This window comes from Podarcis pityusensis, assembly GCF_964106645.2.
Source record: "Podarcis pityusensis genome assembly, chromosome: 13".
Lineage (NCBI taxonomy): Eukaryota > Metazoa > Chordata > Lepidosauria > Squamata > Lacertidae > Podarcis > Podarcis pityusensis.
The window spans coordinates 18,584,713-18,600,404 of NC_138038.1; the positions used below are offsets into that span (position 1 = coordinate 18,584,713).

The 15,692-nt window shown below is 46.3% G+C and overlaps 1 protein-coding gene across 6 annotated transcripts in view; it reads left to right on the forward strand.

Moving 5' to 3' along the window:
- The window catches only part of MPP3 (MAGUK p55 scaffold protein 3), a 91,130-nt gene that overhangs the window by 56,492 nt on the left and 18,946 nt on the right, over positions 1-15,692 (forward strand). For 5 of the 6 annotated variants that reach the window (XR_013978986.1, XR_013978987.1, XM_080979361.1 and 2 more), the window contains 3 exons: positions 176-220; positions 1,174-1,338; positions 2,727-2,807. Coding sequence is in view for 4 of the 6 variants with exons in the window: in XM_080979361.1 (XP_080835487.1) it covers positions 176-220; positions 1,174-1,338; positions 2,727-2,807 (291 nt within the window). In the remaining 2 variants the exon portion in view is untranslated. The remainder of the gene's footprint in view (positions 1-175; positions 221-1,173; positions 1,339-2,726; positions 2,808-15,692) is intronic. The other variant, XM_080979362.1, reaches the window with a different exon arrangement.

Here is a 15,692-nt window from a genome sequence, read left to right on the forward strand (position 1 = left end):
CCTTTTAGCTCAGGCAAAGCATGGGACCCACATGCAATACAGCAGTTCAGTACCCCTCCCGTCCCCCGGGTTTCATGCAAAAACACCAAAGATGCAGCATACAAAACGAATCGTCTTTTGGTATATAGCACTGTCGTCTTCGTTCATCTGCCTCTCTTATCTTTTTCTTTCTAAGCAGAAGACTGTGATTGCGAAGGATACTTCAATGGGCAATATATAGGTGAGGAGCTGGTGGTCTGCAACCCACTCTGGCCTTGGTTGTGGGTATCATATGTACATTTGCTACTTACATAATAAAAATAATTTATTCCTTATACCCCGCCCATCTGACTGGGTTGCTCCAGTCATTTTTGGTAGCTTCCAGGATAATATACAAACACAGCAAAACAACAGGTGCTAAAAGCTTCCTGATAAAAGCTTCAGGTATACTGGGCCTTGGCCCAGTATACCTGAAGGAGCGTCTCCACCCACATCGTTCAGCCAGGACACTGAGGTCCAGTGCTGAGGGCCTTCTGGTGTTTCCCTCCCTGCGAGGTGAGGTTACAGGGAACCAGGCAGAGGGCCTTCTCGGTAGTGGCACCTGCTCTGTGGAACGCCCTCCCATCGGATGTCAAGGAAATAAACAACTATCTGACTTTTTAGAAGACATCTGAAGGGAAGTTTTTAACATTTGATGTTTTATCATGTTTTTAATATTCTGTTGGGAGCGGCTCAGAGTAGCTGGGGAAACCCAGCCAGATGGGTGGGGTATAAATTTATTATTATTATTATTATTATTATTATTACTACTACCACTACTACTGCTACAAATTGCTTTCGTTTTACATGCTTGCTTTTGTATTGCAATTTATTGTATTTGCGTTAATGCATTTTACAAATGAGGCAAGCCACAAAATGTTGCAGCATTGAAGTGCTTCTGGACAGGATTCTGGCTTAGTCAGTCACGTTTTCTCCCAGGATATGCCATCCCATTTCCCTTTCACCCGCTCCCCCAGCAACATTCAGCCAGCATTCTGTGGCCACTGGGAGTAGCTATTTGGGCTGGTTTTGGGGCTTTTCCCTTCCTTAAGAATTGGGTTTTTTTTTTTTGTAGTTCAGAACCTTGAGCCTGTTGGGGGTCCCCAACCCATTGGACCAAACTTGGTGACAATGATGTTCTTTTTGGCTTTGCAGCTGGCTTGAGACGGAGTTTCCGACTGAGTCGAAAGGAGAAGCAAAATGGCCAGAGTGAAGCCAAACAGGTTGAACAGCCTCACCCCTCGGAACTCCTCACCTACGAGGAAGTGGTCAAATACCAGCAGCAGCCAGGAGAAAGAAAGAGGCTGGTGGTTTTGATTGGTGAGTTATTCTGTGAGGAAAAGGCTATCGTATCGCTGGTGTTATGTACTGAAGTTCTCACCCTGGGCCAGCAGGGGGATACTGTAGATAGTTTTCACTCAGGTCCACATATGCAAATAAGGGATTGAAAGTGACGTTCAGTGATTGGATAGTTACAGAAAATGGTTACTGTTGCGTTCTAGTGGAGCTCTATATAAGCAGGCAGGCTGAACCCTGCAGTTCAGTTCTGTTCTGGCCGGTGAATAAACAAGACCTGTTTGAAGAATCGTTGTGTCGTCTGATATGTTCACCCACAGCTGCCTTGCCCAGCAGCTTTATTTCTGAAATAAAGAGATTCTGGAGCCGAAGACCAGCCTTTCCCAAACCTCTGAGAAGTGGAGAATAAATCTTGGGGTGTGTGTGGCTGAGGTGGTGTGTGTGTGTGTGTCTGTGTGTGTGTGTGTGTGTATATATATATATATATATATATCTATATATATCTGTATCTGTATACAGTGGAACCTCGGTTGTCAAACGTAATCCATTCCGGAAGACCGTTCGGCTTCCAAGACATTCAACAACCGAGGTGCAATGGGCCGTCGGCAAAATAAATTGAGAAAAATGAGAAACGCGCCTCGGAAGCCGTTTGACTTCTGAGGCACATTCAAAAACGGAAGCATTTACTTCCAGGTTTTTGGCGTTCGACTTCTGAAACGTTTGGCAGCCGAGACGTTCAAAAACTGAGGTTCCACTGTATATAGAGAGATTCACTCAAAATAAGCCTGGTTTCACTATCCAAAGAGGACTGGAATTTGGATCAGCCTTAATTGGAGCCCAGGTAGTCTCAAAGAAGCAGTGCTTTTACATCAGGCTTTGCTAACCGGGAGTTTTGGACTACAATTCCCCTCAGTCCCTTAGGCACCCCAGGCATGTTGGGCCTACAGTTGCCAAGCAGCCTCCAGGGTTGTCAAGGCTGGCAGATTAATTTTTTTGCAGATTTCTTCAGCGATGGGTCTTAAAAATATGGGTTTTGGGTGTGAGGAATTCAAATCTGCTAGCATTTTTGTGACTGGACAACATTTAGCTTGGTAAATCTATGTTTGATTAAAGAGCACATAAATTGTTCTTTTTAATGCATTTTAATGCATTTTAATGTTTTAATGTTGTATTTTAATCTTGTTTTTAAGTTGTATTTCAATCAATTTGTTTTTATATCGGTTTTTAGCCGTCCTGAGCCTGGTCTTGGCTGGGGAGAGTGGTATATAAATAATTTTTTAAAAAATATTATTATTATTGTTATTAGGAGGGTCCTGAGTCCTGACCTGTTCCTTTCAACTCCGTCTTCTGTAAGGCACCCCTGTACTTTGTCTTCAGTTGCAGTGATACACCTTCTCTCTCTGACCTCTCAGGTTCTTTGGGGTCCCGTTTGAATGAGCTCAAGCAGAAGGTGGTGGCAGAGAACCCGCAGGAGTACGGCGTTGCTGTGCCACGTGAGTAAACCCTGCTTTTCTTTTCTTTTCCATGGCAAAATGCACCTCCCGCCTCCCCCCAGCACCTCCACCGTTTATGCCAAGCCTTTCATTACAGTCTTGTCAGGTGAAATGTGCATTTGGCAGACCTGAGAGGGAAGGCTTCCATTGCAATCTATAGCTGTAGAAAAAGCTGGGAGCAGTGAGCAAGAAACTGGAATGGGTGGGGGTGGGGGTAGAGAGAGAAAGAGGGAGAGGGAAGGAGAGAGGGAGAGAGAGAAAGAGAGAAAAGAGGGAAGAGAAAAAAGAAAGAAAGAAAAAGGGAATGAGAGAAAGAAAGAGGGAGAGAGGGGAGGAGAGAGAATGAGAGAGAAAAAAGAGGGAGGGAAAAGAAAGAAAGAGTGAGAAAGAGAGGGAGGAGTGAGAGAAAAAGAAAGAAGGGGGAGAGAGAGAGAGGGAAAGAAAAAGAAAGAAAGAAAGAAAGAAAGAAAGAAAGGGAGAGAGAGAATGAGAGAGCAAAAGAGGGAGGGAGAGAGAAGGAAGGGAGGAAGGAAGGAAGGAAGGAAGGAAGGAAGGAAGGAAGGAAGGAAGGAATAGAGAATCCAAGGCAGATGAAACAGGGCCAGGAGGGATTCCGGACTGCAGGTATTCCTGATTTATAAATGTGTGTGTGTGTGTGTGTGTGTGTGTGTGTGTGTGTGTGTGTAAATAAATAAATAAATAAATAAATAAATGCCATGGGCCACCACAATTAAAAATCCATGCGACTTCCAAAACATTTGGAAACCAAAGCGCGGCTTCTACATCCAATCGGAAGCTGCGGAAGCCCCGTCAGACATTCGGGTTCCAAAGAACGTTCACAAACTGGAACACTCACTTCCGGGTTTGTGGTGTTCAGGAGCCAAAATGTCCAAGTACCAAGGCGTTCGGGATGCAAGGTCTGACTGTATATCATTTCCCAAAATTCTTTGCGACCTTACTTTTCCACCACATATGATAGAAGGTGCTTTCTTTTTTCTTACATTTCCAACATACATTTGACCCTGTTTTATACATTTTTGCTAATTTACTGGGAGTCTGGCTGTCTGAAATTCACCACCTAAACCTTCCACAGAGATGGCACGGACAGAAAGGTCTGCATACCAGACACCAGCAGGTGAGTGGACTCTCAGGCTGTGCATTTAGCCAGGATCCCTTTAAAGGTCTGCTGTTGAAGTTTATATGGGACAAGTTGGAACCTGCAAGAATACGTTGCAGTGTGCGGCGCTCCCTTTCAAGATTCAAGCCCGCCAGCTGGCTAGTGGTGCCCTCTTCCAGGACACTCCATTCCAGAAGACACCTCTCACCCACCCAGTCATTAAGGAGAGATAGGGTCTAAACCACTGAGCCTCATGGGCTTTCCGATTGGAAGGACGGTGGTTCGAATCCCTGCAACGGAATGAGCTCCCATTGCTCTGGCCCGCCTCCTGCCAACCTAGCAGTTCGAAAGCACGCCAGTGCAATGAGATAAATAGATACTGCTGCGGCGGGAAGGTAAACGGCATTTTCATGTACTCTGGTTTCCATCACGGTGTCCCGTTGTGCCAGAAGCGGTTTAGTCTTGCTGGCCACATGACCCGGAAAGCTGTCTGTGGACAAACACCGGCTCCCTTGGCCTGAAAAGCGAGATGAGCGTCGCAACCCCATAGTCGCCTTTGACTGGACTTAACCGTCCAGGGGTCCTTTACCTTTTAAGGAGACATGTATTAAAATTGCTCCATTTAAAGGTCTGAAAAACAAACAAACAAGTGAATGATTCTCAAATGCAATGGCGGAGGAAGGGTGTGTGTGGTCCACCCCGGGTGTCATTACTGAGGGGTGTGTGTGATAAAATGAGTTTAAATTTTTTTTAAAAATTGGGCTCATGAAACTTTTTAGGAGTGATGTGGTCGCTTCAGGCGCCTGCCTGAGACGGCAGTGTGGGTCTTGCGCCTGCCTACTGCCTCTCCCTCAGCCGCCCTACAGCTGAGGGGGAGGTGGCAGAGAGGCTCCAAGCGCAGGAGAGGCTCGCCCCGCCCACAAGGACATATTGCCCCGCCCCCGGCTGCAGGGCACGCCCCCGCAGCAGGCACCCGAGCGGCTAGCTGCACCACTGCTCAAATGCAGACCTTAATACAGTGGTGCCCCGCAAGACGAATGCCTCGCAAGATGGAAAACCCGCTAGACGAAAGGGTTTTCCGTTTTGGAGGTGCTTCGCAAAACGAATTTCCTATGTGCTTGCTTCGCAAGACGAAAATGTCTTGCGAGTTCCTGCGGGGTTTTTTTCCTCCCCCCCCCCTTTTTCCCAAGCCGCTAAACCGCTTATCAGCTGATCGGCTAAGCCGCTTAACAGCTGATCGCTAAGCCGCTTATCAGCTGATCGTTAAGCCGTTTAACAGCTGATCGCTAAGCCGCTTATCAGCTGATCCGCTAAGCCCGCTAAGACGCTAATACTGTAGCACTAATCCGCTAAACCGCTAATGGGCTTGCTTTGCAAGACGAAAAAACCCGCAAGACGAAGAGACTCGCGGAACGGATTCTTTTCGTCTTGCGAGGCACCACTGTATTTTGAAGCCTCTGTTTCCCAGTGAATTATGTTCGCACGCAACTTGCCACACTGGGAGCAAATGGCGGTGAGAGCGTGAAACTGCTCCAAAGGGCCGCTGAATTGGGATGATGGATGACTTGCTATTAAGCCATCCATCCGTGGCAGATGACAGAAATAATTATCCCAGAATGTCTTAAATAAGTGCTGTGTATGCACGCATGCTTCATAACTCAGCAAACCCCCACCCCCGGCCACTGCGGATGATTTGAAAGCTGTGCACAGATGGGTTCTTCGTCTCTTGGGATCCCAAATGCAGAAACTGCCTTCTACCTTAGAAGGGCTGTAGGCACACCTGAGCAGAGACACCGTTCGTGCCAAGCGTGTGTATGTTTTGTGTGCACGCACGTGGGGCACTTCTTGCCCCCAGAGATTCTCCTTGGCTTGTTTGCTGCGATTTTCGCTGCGCTCATCAGAGTGTGCCTGGTCCCGAGAGTTTTTTTTAAACAGAGTTGGCGTGGAGGTGGCATTTCAGCTGCCAAGCATCTGTCTCGGTTGGCCTGGCTGCTCCCACGGGGATTGTAAGGGGAAGGGGAGCAGAGGGTCATCCCGCCTCTCCCCACAAGCACCTCACAGACCCATGTCCATGCCAGTGTTCTTCAACCTTGGGTCCCCAGATGTCACTGGACTTATTCTTCGTCTTTGGCGATCACTTGTAGCCGAGTAAGATTGCCTTCCATAAACACTGTTTTAACAGCGGGTCCGTAAGTGACTGTGGATTCTGGATCCACACGTCCTTCCACAGTGGGGACATTGGTTTCTAGGCAGGAGTTGATCATGGTGAGGGTTTGCCAAGCATGCCTTCCTCTTAGCACATTTCTCCCTTTCGTCCCGAATTCAAGCTTCTTCAAAGCCCATGACACCTTTGGTAAAGGCTGTTCTCCAGTTGGAGCACTCGCAGACCAGTGTTTCCCAATTGTCGGTGTTTATACTACATTTTTAAAGATTTGCCTTGAGAGAGTCTTTAAACCTCTTTTGTTGACCACCAGCATTACGCTTTCCATTTTTATGTTCGGAATAGAGTAGTTGCTTTGGAAGATGATAATAAGGCATCTGCTCAACATGACCAGTACAACGATGTTGATGTTGAAGAATCATTGCTTCGACATTGGTGATCTTTGCTTCTTCCAGTATACTGGCATTAGTTCGCCTGTCTTCCCAAGTGATGTGTAAAATTTTTCGGAGACACCGTTGTCAACAGTGCCCTTGGACTACAGCTCTCATCATCCCTCATCTTTGGCAAAGCTGGTTGGGGATGATAGGGGTTGTAATCCAATTTTGGGCACCTCAATTTAAAAAGCATGAGCTGGAACGTGCGCAGAGGAGGGCGATCAGGATTGGCAACGGTTTGGAAACAAAGCCTTATGCGGAACGGTTGAAGGAGCTGTGTACGTTTAGCCTGGAAAAGAGGAGACTGAGAGGAGATACATTAGCCATCTTCAAATATCTCAAAGGCTGTCACATGGAAGAGGAACAAGCTTGTTTTCTCCTCCTCTGGAGTGGAGGACTTGAACCAATGGCTCCCAGTAACAAGAAAGGAGATTCCGACTCAACTTCAGAAAGAACTTTCTGACACTAAGAGCTGTTTGACAGTGGAACGGACTCCCATGGAGGTGGTGGACTTTCCGTGGAGGTTTTTAAGCAGAGGTTGGGTGCCCATCTGCCATGGATGCTTTAGCATTACAGGGGGGTTGGACCACAGGTCCCTTCCAACTCGACTATTCTACGATTCTAGGAATTTTGGAGACAAAAGGTTGCAGAACTTGGACCTGCAGAGCCCACGTTGCTGTGGGGCAGGCACGATGTAGAGGGCAGGTGCCTACAGGGCAGAATAAGTCTGAATAGCTTGATCTGATGGAATCCAACACCATTTGGAAGTTCCACATCGCTGGGTTAAACTATGCAAAGCCACCTCTTGCATTCTACCCAGGGCAAAACTCAAGCAGTGGGGTTTTGGGGTTTTTTTTTGCTGGGAGTGTAAACAAAACAAAACCAAACCCCATGCCCAACATGCTGCAATTCCCTGATCCTAATTCCATCACTCATGCCTATAATTTTAAATATATATATATATATATATAAAACATTAAATGCACCCACTCACTTAACATCATATGCTTAGCCTATAAAAGGGTTTGGATATAAGTGCAGGGGCTTCTCTTTCCAACTTTTCTTTCCTTTTTTTGCCCCTTAAAATGAGCCGCTCCCCTTCTTATCACCTGCTTTTGATTTTGAAGCCTTCCTCTGTTTTGCATCAGCATTTTGTGCTTTTCAAAACATTGATGGCAGAGGGCTGTTGTTGTTTTATTCAACACAAAATTCTATAGTGAGCGGGGAGGCAGATTGCTTGCTTTGGTCCTAAATGCATTAGGACGGGTTGGGGTTTGAGGGTGGTGCAATAATCTGGCTTTCAACCACTGCCGAAGAACAAGGCGATGGTGGTGGCGGCGGCGGCAGGAACTTCCTGATACGATTCTGAAACTGCTGGAATTAAATCAGAGCAGCAACGTTGGGAGAAATTTGCTGCCGCTGATGGAGGTGTTGAATAATTGAAACATTTGTAAGGCACCGAACTCGGCTATAAAATGTGAAAACCGTTTTGGGAGCCAACAAGATTATATAAATGTCCGCGGTGTGAGGCCAGATGCAGAATATCATTTCTGGCATCAGTAAAGTCCATGGAGAAATAGCTCGTGGCTGCTGAGTGCAAGGCTGGAATATAACCAGGGGGGAGTGGGGAGGTGGTAGCCTACAACCCCCCAGCCTGATTTATTCTTTTGGCCTAATTTCATGGGGGTGTCAAGGAGGAGGAAAGAGGGTGCCAGTCAGACCCTGATGGATTACTTTTGACAACATGACCGCCAACTGAAAAAGCGCTTCCCGTTCCTGAGGTGTGGTGCGTTCTGTGCTATGAAAAAATAAAATTTACCCACCAAGAGGAGCTAGATCAGTGGTTCCCAACCTTTTTTTGGCCACGCCCCACCTAAGCATCTCTAAAATCCTGATCTCTCTCCCCCGCCGTGACATAGAATTCTTATTACAGTGGACACTCGGGTTGCAAACGTGATCTGTGCGGGATGCACGTTTGCAACCTGCGTCTGCGCACGCGCGGGTTGTGATTCGGTGCTTCTGCGCATGCACAAAGCATGATTTAGCGTTTCTGCGCATGTGCGACTACCGAAACCAGGAAGTGACCCGTTCCGGTATTTCCGGGTTTTGGCAGTCCGCAACCTGAAGAAATGCAACCTGAAGCAGACGCAACATGAGGTATGACTATTCAAAAGTGAACTGTTCACATGGAGGAAGCCTGAAAGGCCATTAACTTGGTCTAAACAAGCTTCCACATTGCCCACCTTAAAAATCACCTTCCCCCCTGTGGGGTGTGTGCCCCATGTTGGGGACCACAGAGCTAGATTCTGCCACATTCCACCCAGGCCAGGACTTTTTTTCAGCCGGAACTCACCGGAACTCAGTTTCAGCACCTCTCAGGTGTGCGCCATTGCTATCGTAAGAGAACAAGGTGAGTTCATGGTGAGTTCCAGCATCTCTTTTTCTAGAAAAATAGCACTGCATTGAACCATAGAATTGTAGAGGTGGCAGGGACCCTGAGCATCATCTAATCCAAACCCCTGCAATGTGGGACTCTCAAGTAAGGCATCCATGACAGATGACCATCCAACCTCGGCTTGAACATCTCCCAGGAAGGAGAGTCCATCACCTCCTGACGGAGACCGTTCCACTGTCAAACAGCTCTTATAATCAGAAAGTTCTTCCTCATGTTTAGTTGGAATCTTTCTTGTAACTTGAATCCAGTGGTGCGAGTGCTACCCTCCGGAGCAGGAGAAAACAAGCTTGCTCCATCTTCTATGTGACAGCCCTTGAGATAATTGAAGATGGCTATCATCTCTCTTCTCAGTCTCTTTGTTACCAGGCAAATCAAGGGAAACTGTACACAGACTTGACCTGTGCCTCCATGGGCAGCTGTGAGTCCAAAATGTTCCCTGAGGCAGTTGCCTCACATTACTTCATGTGTGGGCCGGCCCTGCCGGCCCACTTAATAATAAAAGCAGAAAGAAGACCAAGCAGACATAATGAAACCTTTCCATCAATTCAGAGTACAGTGGTACCTCGGGTTAAGTACTTAACTCGTTCCAGAGGTCCGTTCTTAACCTGAAACTGTTCTTAACCTGAAGCACCACTTTAGCTAATGGGGCCTCCCGCTGCCGCCAGTCTGCCGGAGCATGATTTCTGTTCTCATCCTGAAGCAAAGTTCTTAACCCGAGGTACTATTACTGGGTTAGCGGAGTCTGTAACCTGAAGCGTCTGTAATCTGAAGCGTAAGTAACCCAAGGTACCACTGTACAGTCTTAAATGTATGGGGTGGAGGATGGCGTTGCAAAAAGAAAGAAAAAACGTGTTCAGATACTTTCTCTTGCCAAGTTCCGAAGCTGCGTCGTAAGCTCAATTTTAGTTAGTGTTGTCTTCATTAACTTGCAAATGAGGGGGGGGGGAGTTGGGTTGGGCGTCAAGCGGTTTCGCTTCCATCCAGCAAGCTCAACCAAATTTCTGGGGCAGTTCAGTTAATTGACAAGAACACGGCTTAGGAAACCGCGACCAAGGTGAAAGCCGCAGAATGCAGCCCAAGTTAGGAAATCAGTTTCCGGAGGGGGAGGGAGGGAGCAACATGAGCCTGAAAAACTGCCTGTCTCCTGCCCACCCCTAAGAGAGTCTACGGGACTTCGGCTGGAGCCCTGCCCAGAGGACGCAGAGTTAGTGAAGGGCATGCGTTTGCTTCCCCTCCTCGAGTGATTGAAACCCTTCAGACACTGCATGTAGATAGAAGCAAGCCTTTTAAAACAACAACCCCAAACCCAGTGTACTTTGCAAACACATTCTCCAAACTTTTATGTAGCCAGAACAACACCGTTTTTGCAAAATGAGGTCGTGTTTGCAGATATACCACGGAGGGTGGGGGAATCACTTTAGATAAAAGCCTTAGGCCCTAAAGGTTAGGAACTCAAAAACAGACCAAAGATCACAGGGCTGTTCACAACATAGCACAAGAACGTAGCTGCAGTTGAAGATGGATAATACAGTGGTACCTTGGGTTAAGTACTTAATTCGTTCCGGAGGTCTGTTCTTAACCTGAAACTGTTTTTAACCTGAAGACCACTTTAGCTAATGGGGCCTCCCGCTGCCGCCGCACCACCGGAGCACAATTTCTGTTCTCATCCTGAAGTAAAGTTCTTAACCCAAGGTACTATTTCTGGGTTAGCGGAGTCTGTAACCTGAAGCGTATGTAACCTGAAGCGTATGTAACCCGAGGTACCACTGTATTGCACATGATATAAGAGTAAAAACAGCAGGAAAATCCGGGGTGAACACCCAAAGACTTCGCTGCAGCAGTAACAGGTTCTGGGATGAACATAACATTTGTTAAAGTATGAAATTTACTGGCACTGCCATTTTATTACCCCAAATTTGTCTTCATTTTTGGCATTTCCATGCTGCTTTAAAAAAATAATAATATTCTTTTGGTTTTTCAAATTAAAGTTTTACAATCACATATCCAACATACAGCATAAAAACAAGATTCCAAAGAATTTCCTGGACTTCCTTCCTCCCCTTTGTGGGTCCTGTTGTTAATCATTTCCTCCCGCATCATTTATAATAATCCAAATCTTTTACATCTCCATTATGTCCACAATTCACCATTAAACTACAAGTGATATTCCAATCCTACTAACGGTTTTAACTGTTTACAACGATTTTTAAGATAAATTATAAATTTTCCCCATTCCTTATTAAAAAATTGGTCTTCCTGATTTCTGATTCTTCGTTTTTGCCATTTCGGCATAAACCATCAACTTAATCTGACATTTGTCTCTGGTCAGGACTTTATCTTCTTTCCATCTCTGGGCAAATAATATCCGTGCAGCCGTGGTCGCATATATAAAAAGTATTTTCTGCTCCTTTGGGATTTCAGCACCTAGAATTCCTAAAAGGAAGGCTTCAGGTTTTTTTCTTTCTATGCTGCTTTTCGGCCCTAAACCCCACTCCCCCCCAAAAAACACACCAATTAAACTAAAACAAAAATGCCACGAGGAAATGTACACACACACACACACACACCTCCTCTCTTTCACTACCAGGGACCCTATCCTGTGGGAAGCACACTTGCTTTGCTATGCTGTTGTCGCATGCTGTATTTTCTAGTCTATAAGACACCCCAAGTATAAGACGCCCCCTATTTTTGGTGACTCAGATTTAAGAAAATGGAAGGAGATGGCCCAGAGTTTGAGCTTTTTTTTTTTTGGAGGGGATTGCCCACAGTTTCTGAGCTTTTTTTGTGGGGGAGGTTGTCGAAAATCACTCACCCGCCTTACCAATCACCACCACCAACCACCATTCAACAGACCGCTCGCAGCCACCAACCGCCATTCAGTTGCCTGATTGCCTACAGCAGGCATAGGCAAACTCGGCCTTCCAGATGTTTTGACACTACAATTCCCATCATCTCTGACCACTGGTCCTGTTAGCTAGGGATGATAGGAGTTGTCCCAAAACATCTGGAGGGCCAAGTTTGCCTATGCTTAGCCTACAGCAACTGGCATTTGACTGGCCGCTCACCGCAGCGCCAGCCTATCAACAGCATTTTTAAAGGAAGAAACCCTAGTCTTATACACAGAAAAATACGGTATGTATTCATCTCTAGAGGATGAAGATTGGGAAGGAACAAATTCTACTAGTTTGGAGCAGAAGGAGCTATTCAAGGCACAAACACCCTCCCTTTTTCTCCTGAGCATTTTTTTTTTTTTTTTTTGGTTAAAAACAAAATGACTGAGTTTTTAAAATAGCAATTATCAGCGGGCAGGCGGTGGGTGGGGGTGGTGAGTCTTGATGATTTCAAATGCACGATCGCACAAATGTTGCTTTAAACCAGGGTTGGGGGGACCCGGCGCCTGAATTCAGAACACTGCTTGTCAACTCTGGGGATGATCCAGTGGTGCTTGTTTTTAGGGTGGCGCTGTGGGTTAAACCACTGAGCCTAGGGCTTGCCGATCAGAAGGTCAGCGGTTCGAATCCCCGTGGTGGGGTGAGCTCCCGTTGTTTGGTCCCTGCTCCTGCCAACCTAGCAGTTCGAAAGCACGTCAAAGTGCAAGTAGATAAATAGGTACCGCTCCGGCGGGAAGGTAAACGGCGTTTCTGTCCGCTGCTCTGGTTTGCCAGAAGCAGCTTAGTCATGCTGGCCACATGACCCGGAAGCTGTATGCCGGCTCCCTTGGCCAATAAAGCGAGATGAGGGCTGCAACCCCAGAGTCGGTCAGAACTGGACCTAATGGTCAGGGGTCCCTTTACTTTTACCTTTAGGGTGGGTGGGAGCTGGGTTGAGGGCTTCAGTTTTGGGTGGAAGGATGTTGCCTGCTCTGGCCTCCATTGGCTGCGGTGGCCAGGTTTGATAGAAGCTGTAGACCAAAACCTGTAGCAGGCACCACAGTGGCTGCCACTGCCATAAATGGACAACACACCTACCCATTGAGGAGAAAAACAGACAAGTAGAACAAAGGTTTCTCAGAGGTCAGGTCTATGGAGGCCCCACCACTACTCTGTCATGAGTCTTTGGGGGCCAAAGTTGTTTATTATTGTTGTTGTTGTTGTTATTATTATTATTATATTTTTTATTAATTTTCAATTACAATCCAATAATAGCCTCACTATAACAATACCAAATTATAATACAATTACTAATACCAATCATTCAAATACCGAATTATATCATTTAGATGGCTCCCCATGTGCTAGAATCAGTGCTTTGATGGTTTTCTTTATTTCTGCGTTCCAAAATCTTATTAATTTCAATTACATTCCAGTCAAAATAATAATCCCTTATACAACAACTGCAATATTCATAACTTTGATTCATGTTGACACATTAAATCATGGGTAGGCAAACTAAGGCCCGGGGGCCGGATCCGGCCCAATCGCCTTCTAAATCCAGCCCGCGGACGGTCCGGGAATCAGTGTGTTTTTACATGAGTAGAATGTGTGCTTTTATTTAAAATGTATCTCTGGGTTATTTGTGGGGCATAGAAATTCGTTAATTTTTTCCCTTCAAAATATAGTCCGGCCCCCCAGAAAAAGTTTGCCGACCCCTGCATTAAATGATCTATAGAACTAGAAGCGTGGCACTCGGGCTATATCCTTGTTCGGGGCCAAAGTTTTAACTTGTCTCTTTCAGCGGCACTTTAGCAAACTGAACGCTGGACAGCCAAGGACAGACGAAAGATAAAAAGTACAGCTTCATGCAGCGCGAAGTTAAACTGTGGAATTTGCTCAGGAGGCCGTGATGGCCACCAGCTTGGATGGCTTTAAAAGAGGAATGGACAAATTCTTGGAGGAGAAAGCTACTGATGGCTACTAGCCATGAGGGCTCTGCTCTGCCGCCCCAGTCATGCTTCTGAATACCAGTTGCTGGAAACCCACAGAAGGCCACAGAGCTCTTGTGCTTGGGTCCTGCTCGCAGGCTTTCCACAAGCAACTGGTTGGCCACTCCAGTAACAGGAAGCTCTGGACTGGATAGGCCAGGCATAGGCAAACTCGGCCCTCCAGATGTTTTGGGACTACAACTCCCATCATCCCTGACCACTGGTCCTGTTAGCTAGGGATGATGGGAGTTGTAGTCCCAAAACATCTGGAGGGCCGAGTTTGCCGATGCCTGGGATAGGCCATTGGCTTGATCCAGGCAGGCTGTCCTTATGTTCTACATCATTCTAAGATGGTGTTGGGCTTTCGGAGGAAGAGAGGAGAACTAGCCCCGATGTACATCGGAGAGGGCTGTGTGGAGAGTCTCTTCCTTTAAATTCCCAGGAGTTTATCTCAGTGAAGACCTTACTTGGAAAATAAATACAACCCAGGTGGCTAAGAAAGCCCAACAAAGACTCCATCTCCTCAGAGTATTGCGGAAGAACAATGTCAATCAACATTTGACGATCTCCTTTCATACTGCATCATGGTGTGGTACGCTGGTTTGACATCATCTGATAGGAAGTGCCTACAGAGGGTAGTGAATACAGCACAAGATATTATGGGCTGTCCCGTGAATCCGCTGGATGAAACAATGGAAGAATGTTGCCTCAGGAGAGCGAGGAAAATTCTCAGGGATGATTCACACCCTGGCTGGCACTTTCTTGATCTCTAGCCCTCAGGCAGAAGATATAGAAGCATGATTAGTCGCACCAACAGGGTAAAGAACAGCTTCTATCTGTGGGCTGTTAGGTTGCTGAATGAAAAGATAACAACAGGGCAACTGACTTTCGGGTTTGGTGGGTGTGCATCAGTAAATGAGGGGAATTAAGACTAAGAGAGCTGGGGGGGGGTGCTCGTGTAATCTCACTGTATACAAGTTGTACAAGTGACAATAAAGTATTTCAATAATTAAGCCTTGAGGATTGGTTTGCCACCCAGAAGCAGCAGTGGAGGAAGCCTCTTGGGCACCTGAAGCGGCACACCCATTGGCAGGGCAAACCACCCATAGGGTCTGGGCGGGGCACACAGCACCCATAGGGATGGGGCACACTATGGGGCCTCAGCTGGCCAACAGCTGGGGGGGAGGCAGCGGGTGGACAGGGTGGCGCCTGCAGGTGCCTGAGACGCATGGCTCGGCCACGCTGCAGGCCCAGCGGTGAGTGCTGCCCGCCATTTTGTCAGTGGAGGCACCCCGGGCAGGCCACACCTGCTGCCCCCCCCTTGCTACGCCCCTGCCCAGAACAAATTCTCCTTTGCAAATAGCAATGCCACATTTATCATGTTGATATGGTCTGATTCTTTTTTTTTTAAATGATATTTATTAAGGTTTCAAAAGAAGGATACATAAATAAGAAAGAGAAAAATAGAAAAAAGAAAAATACAAAATACAAAAAAAAAACAATTAAAAACAATTCCATCATTTCATCACTTCTGTTTCATTTACTTGTTTCCCGGACCTCCTCATACGTCCCTTTTTTGTATTCCAGTTCAATTTATTAGTCCAGCAATTCCTTTCCCTCCTTTTTAATCCTGATCTTTAATCTTAATATATTATAGCATTAGGTTTTTACGTATTGAAAATCAATTTTTCCATATTCTTTTATACCATTACAGCTAGAAACCACTTAACTTCAATCCAACATCATTCTAACATTCATTAATTTTACAATATTTCTGTAAGTAGTCTTTAAATTTCTTCCAATCTTCTTCCACCGACTCTTCTCCCTGGTCTCGGATTCTACCAGTCATTTCCGCCA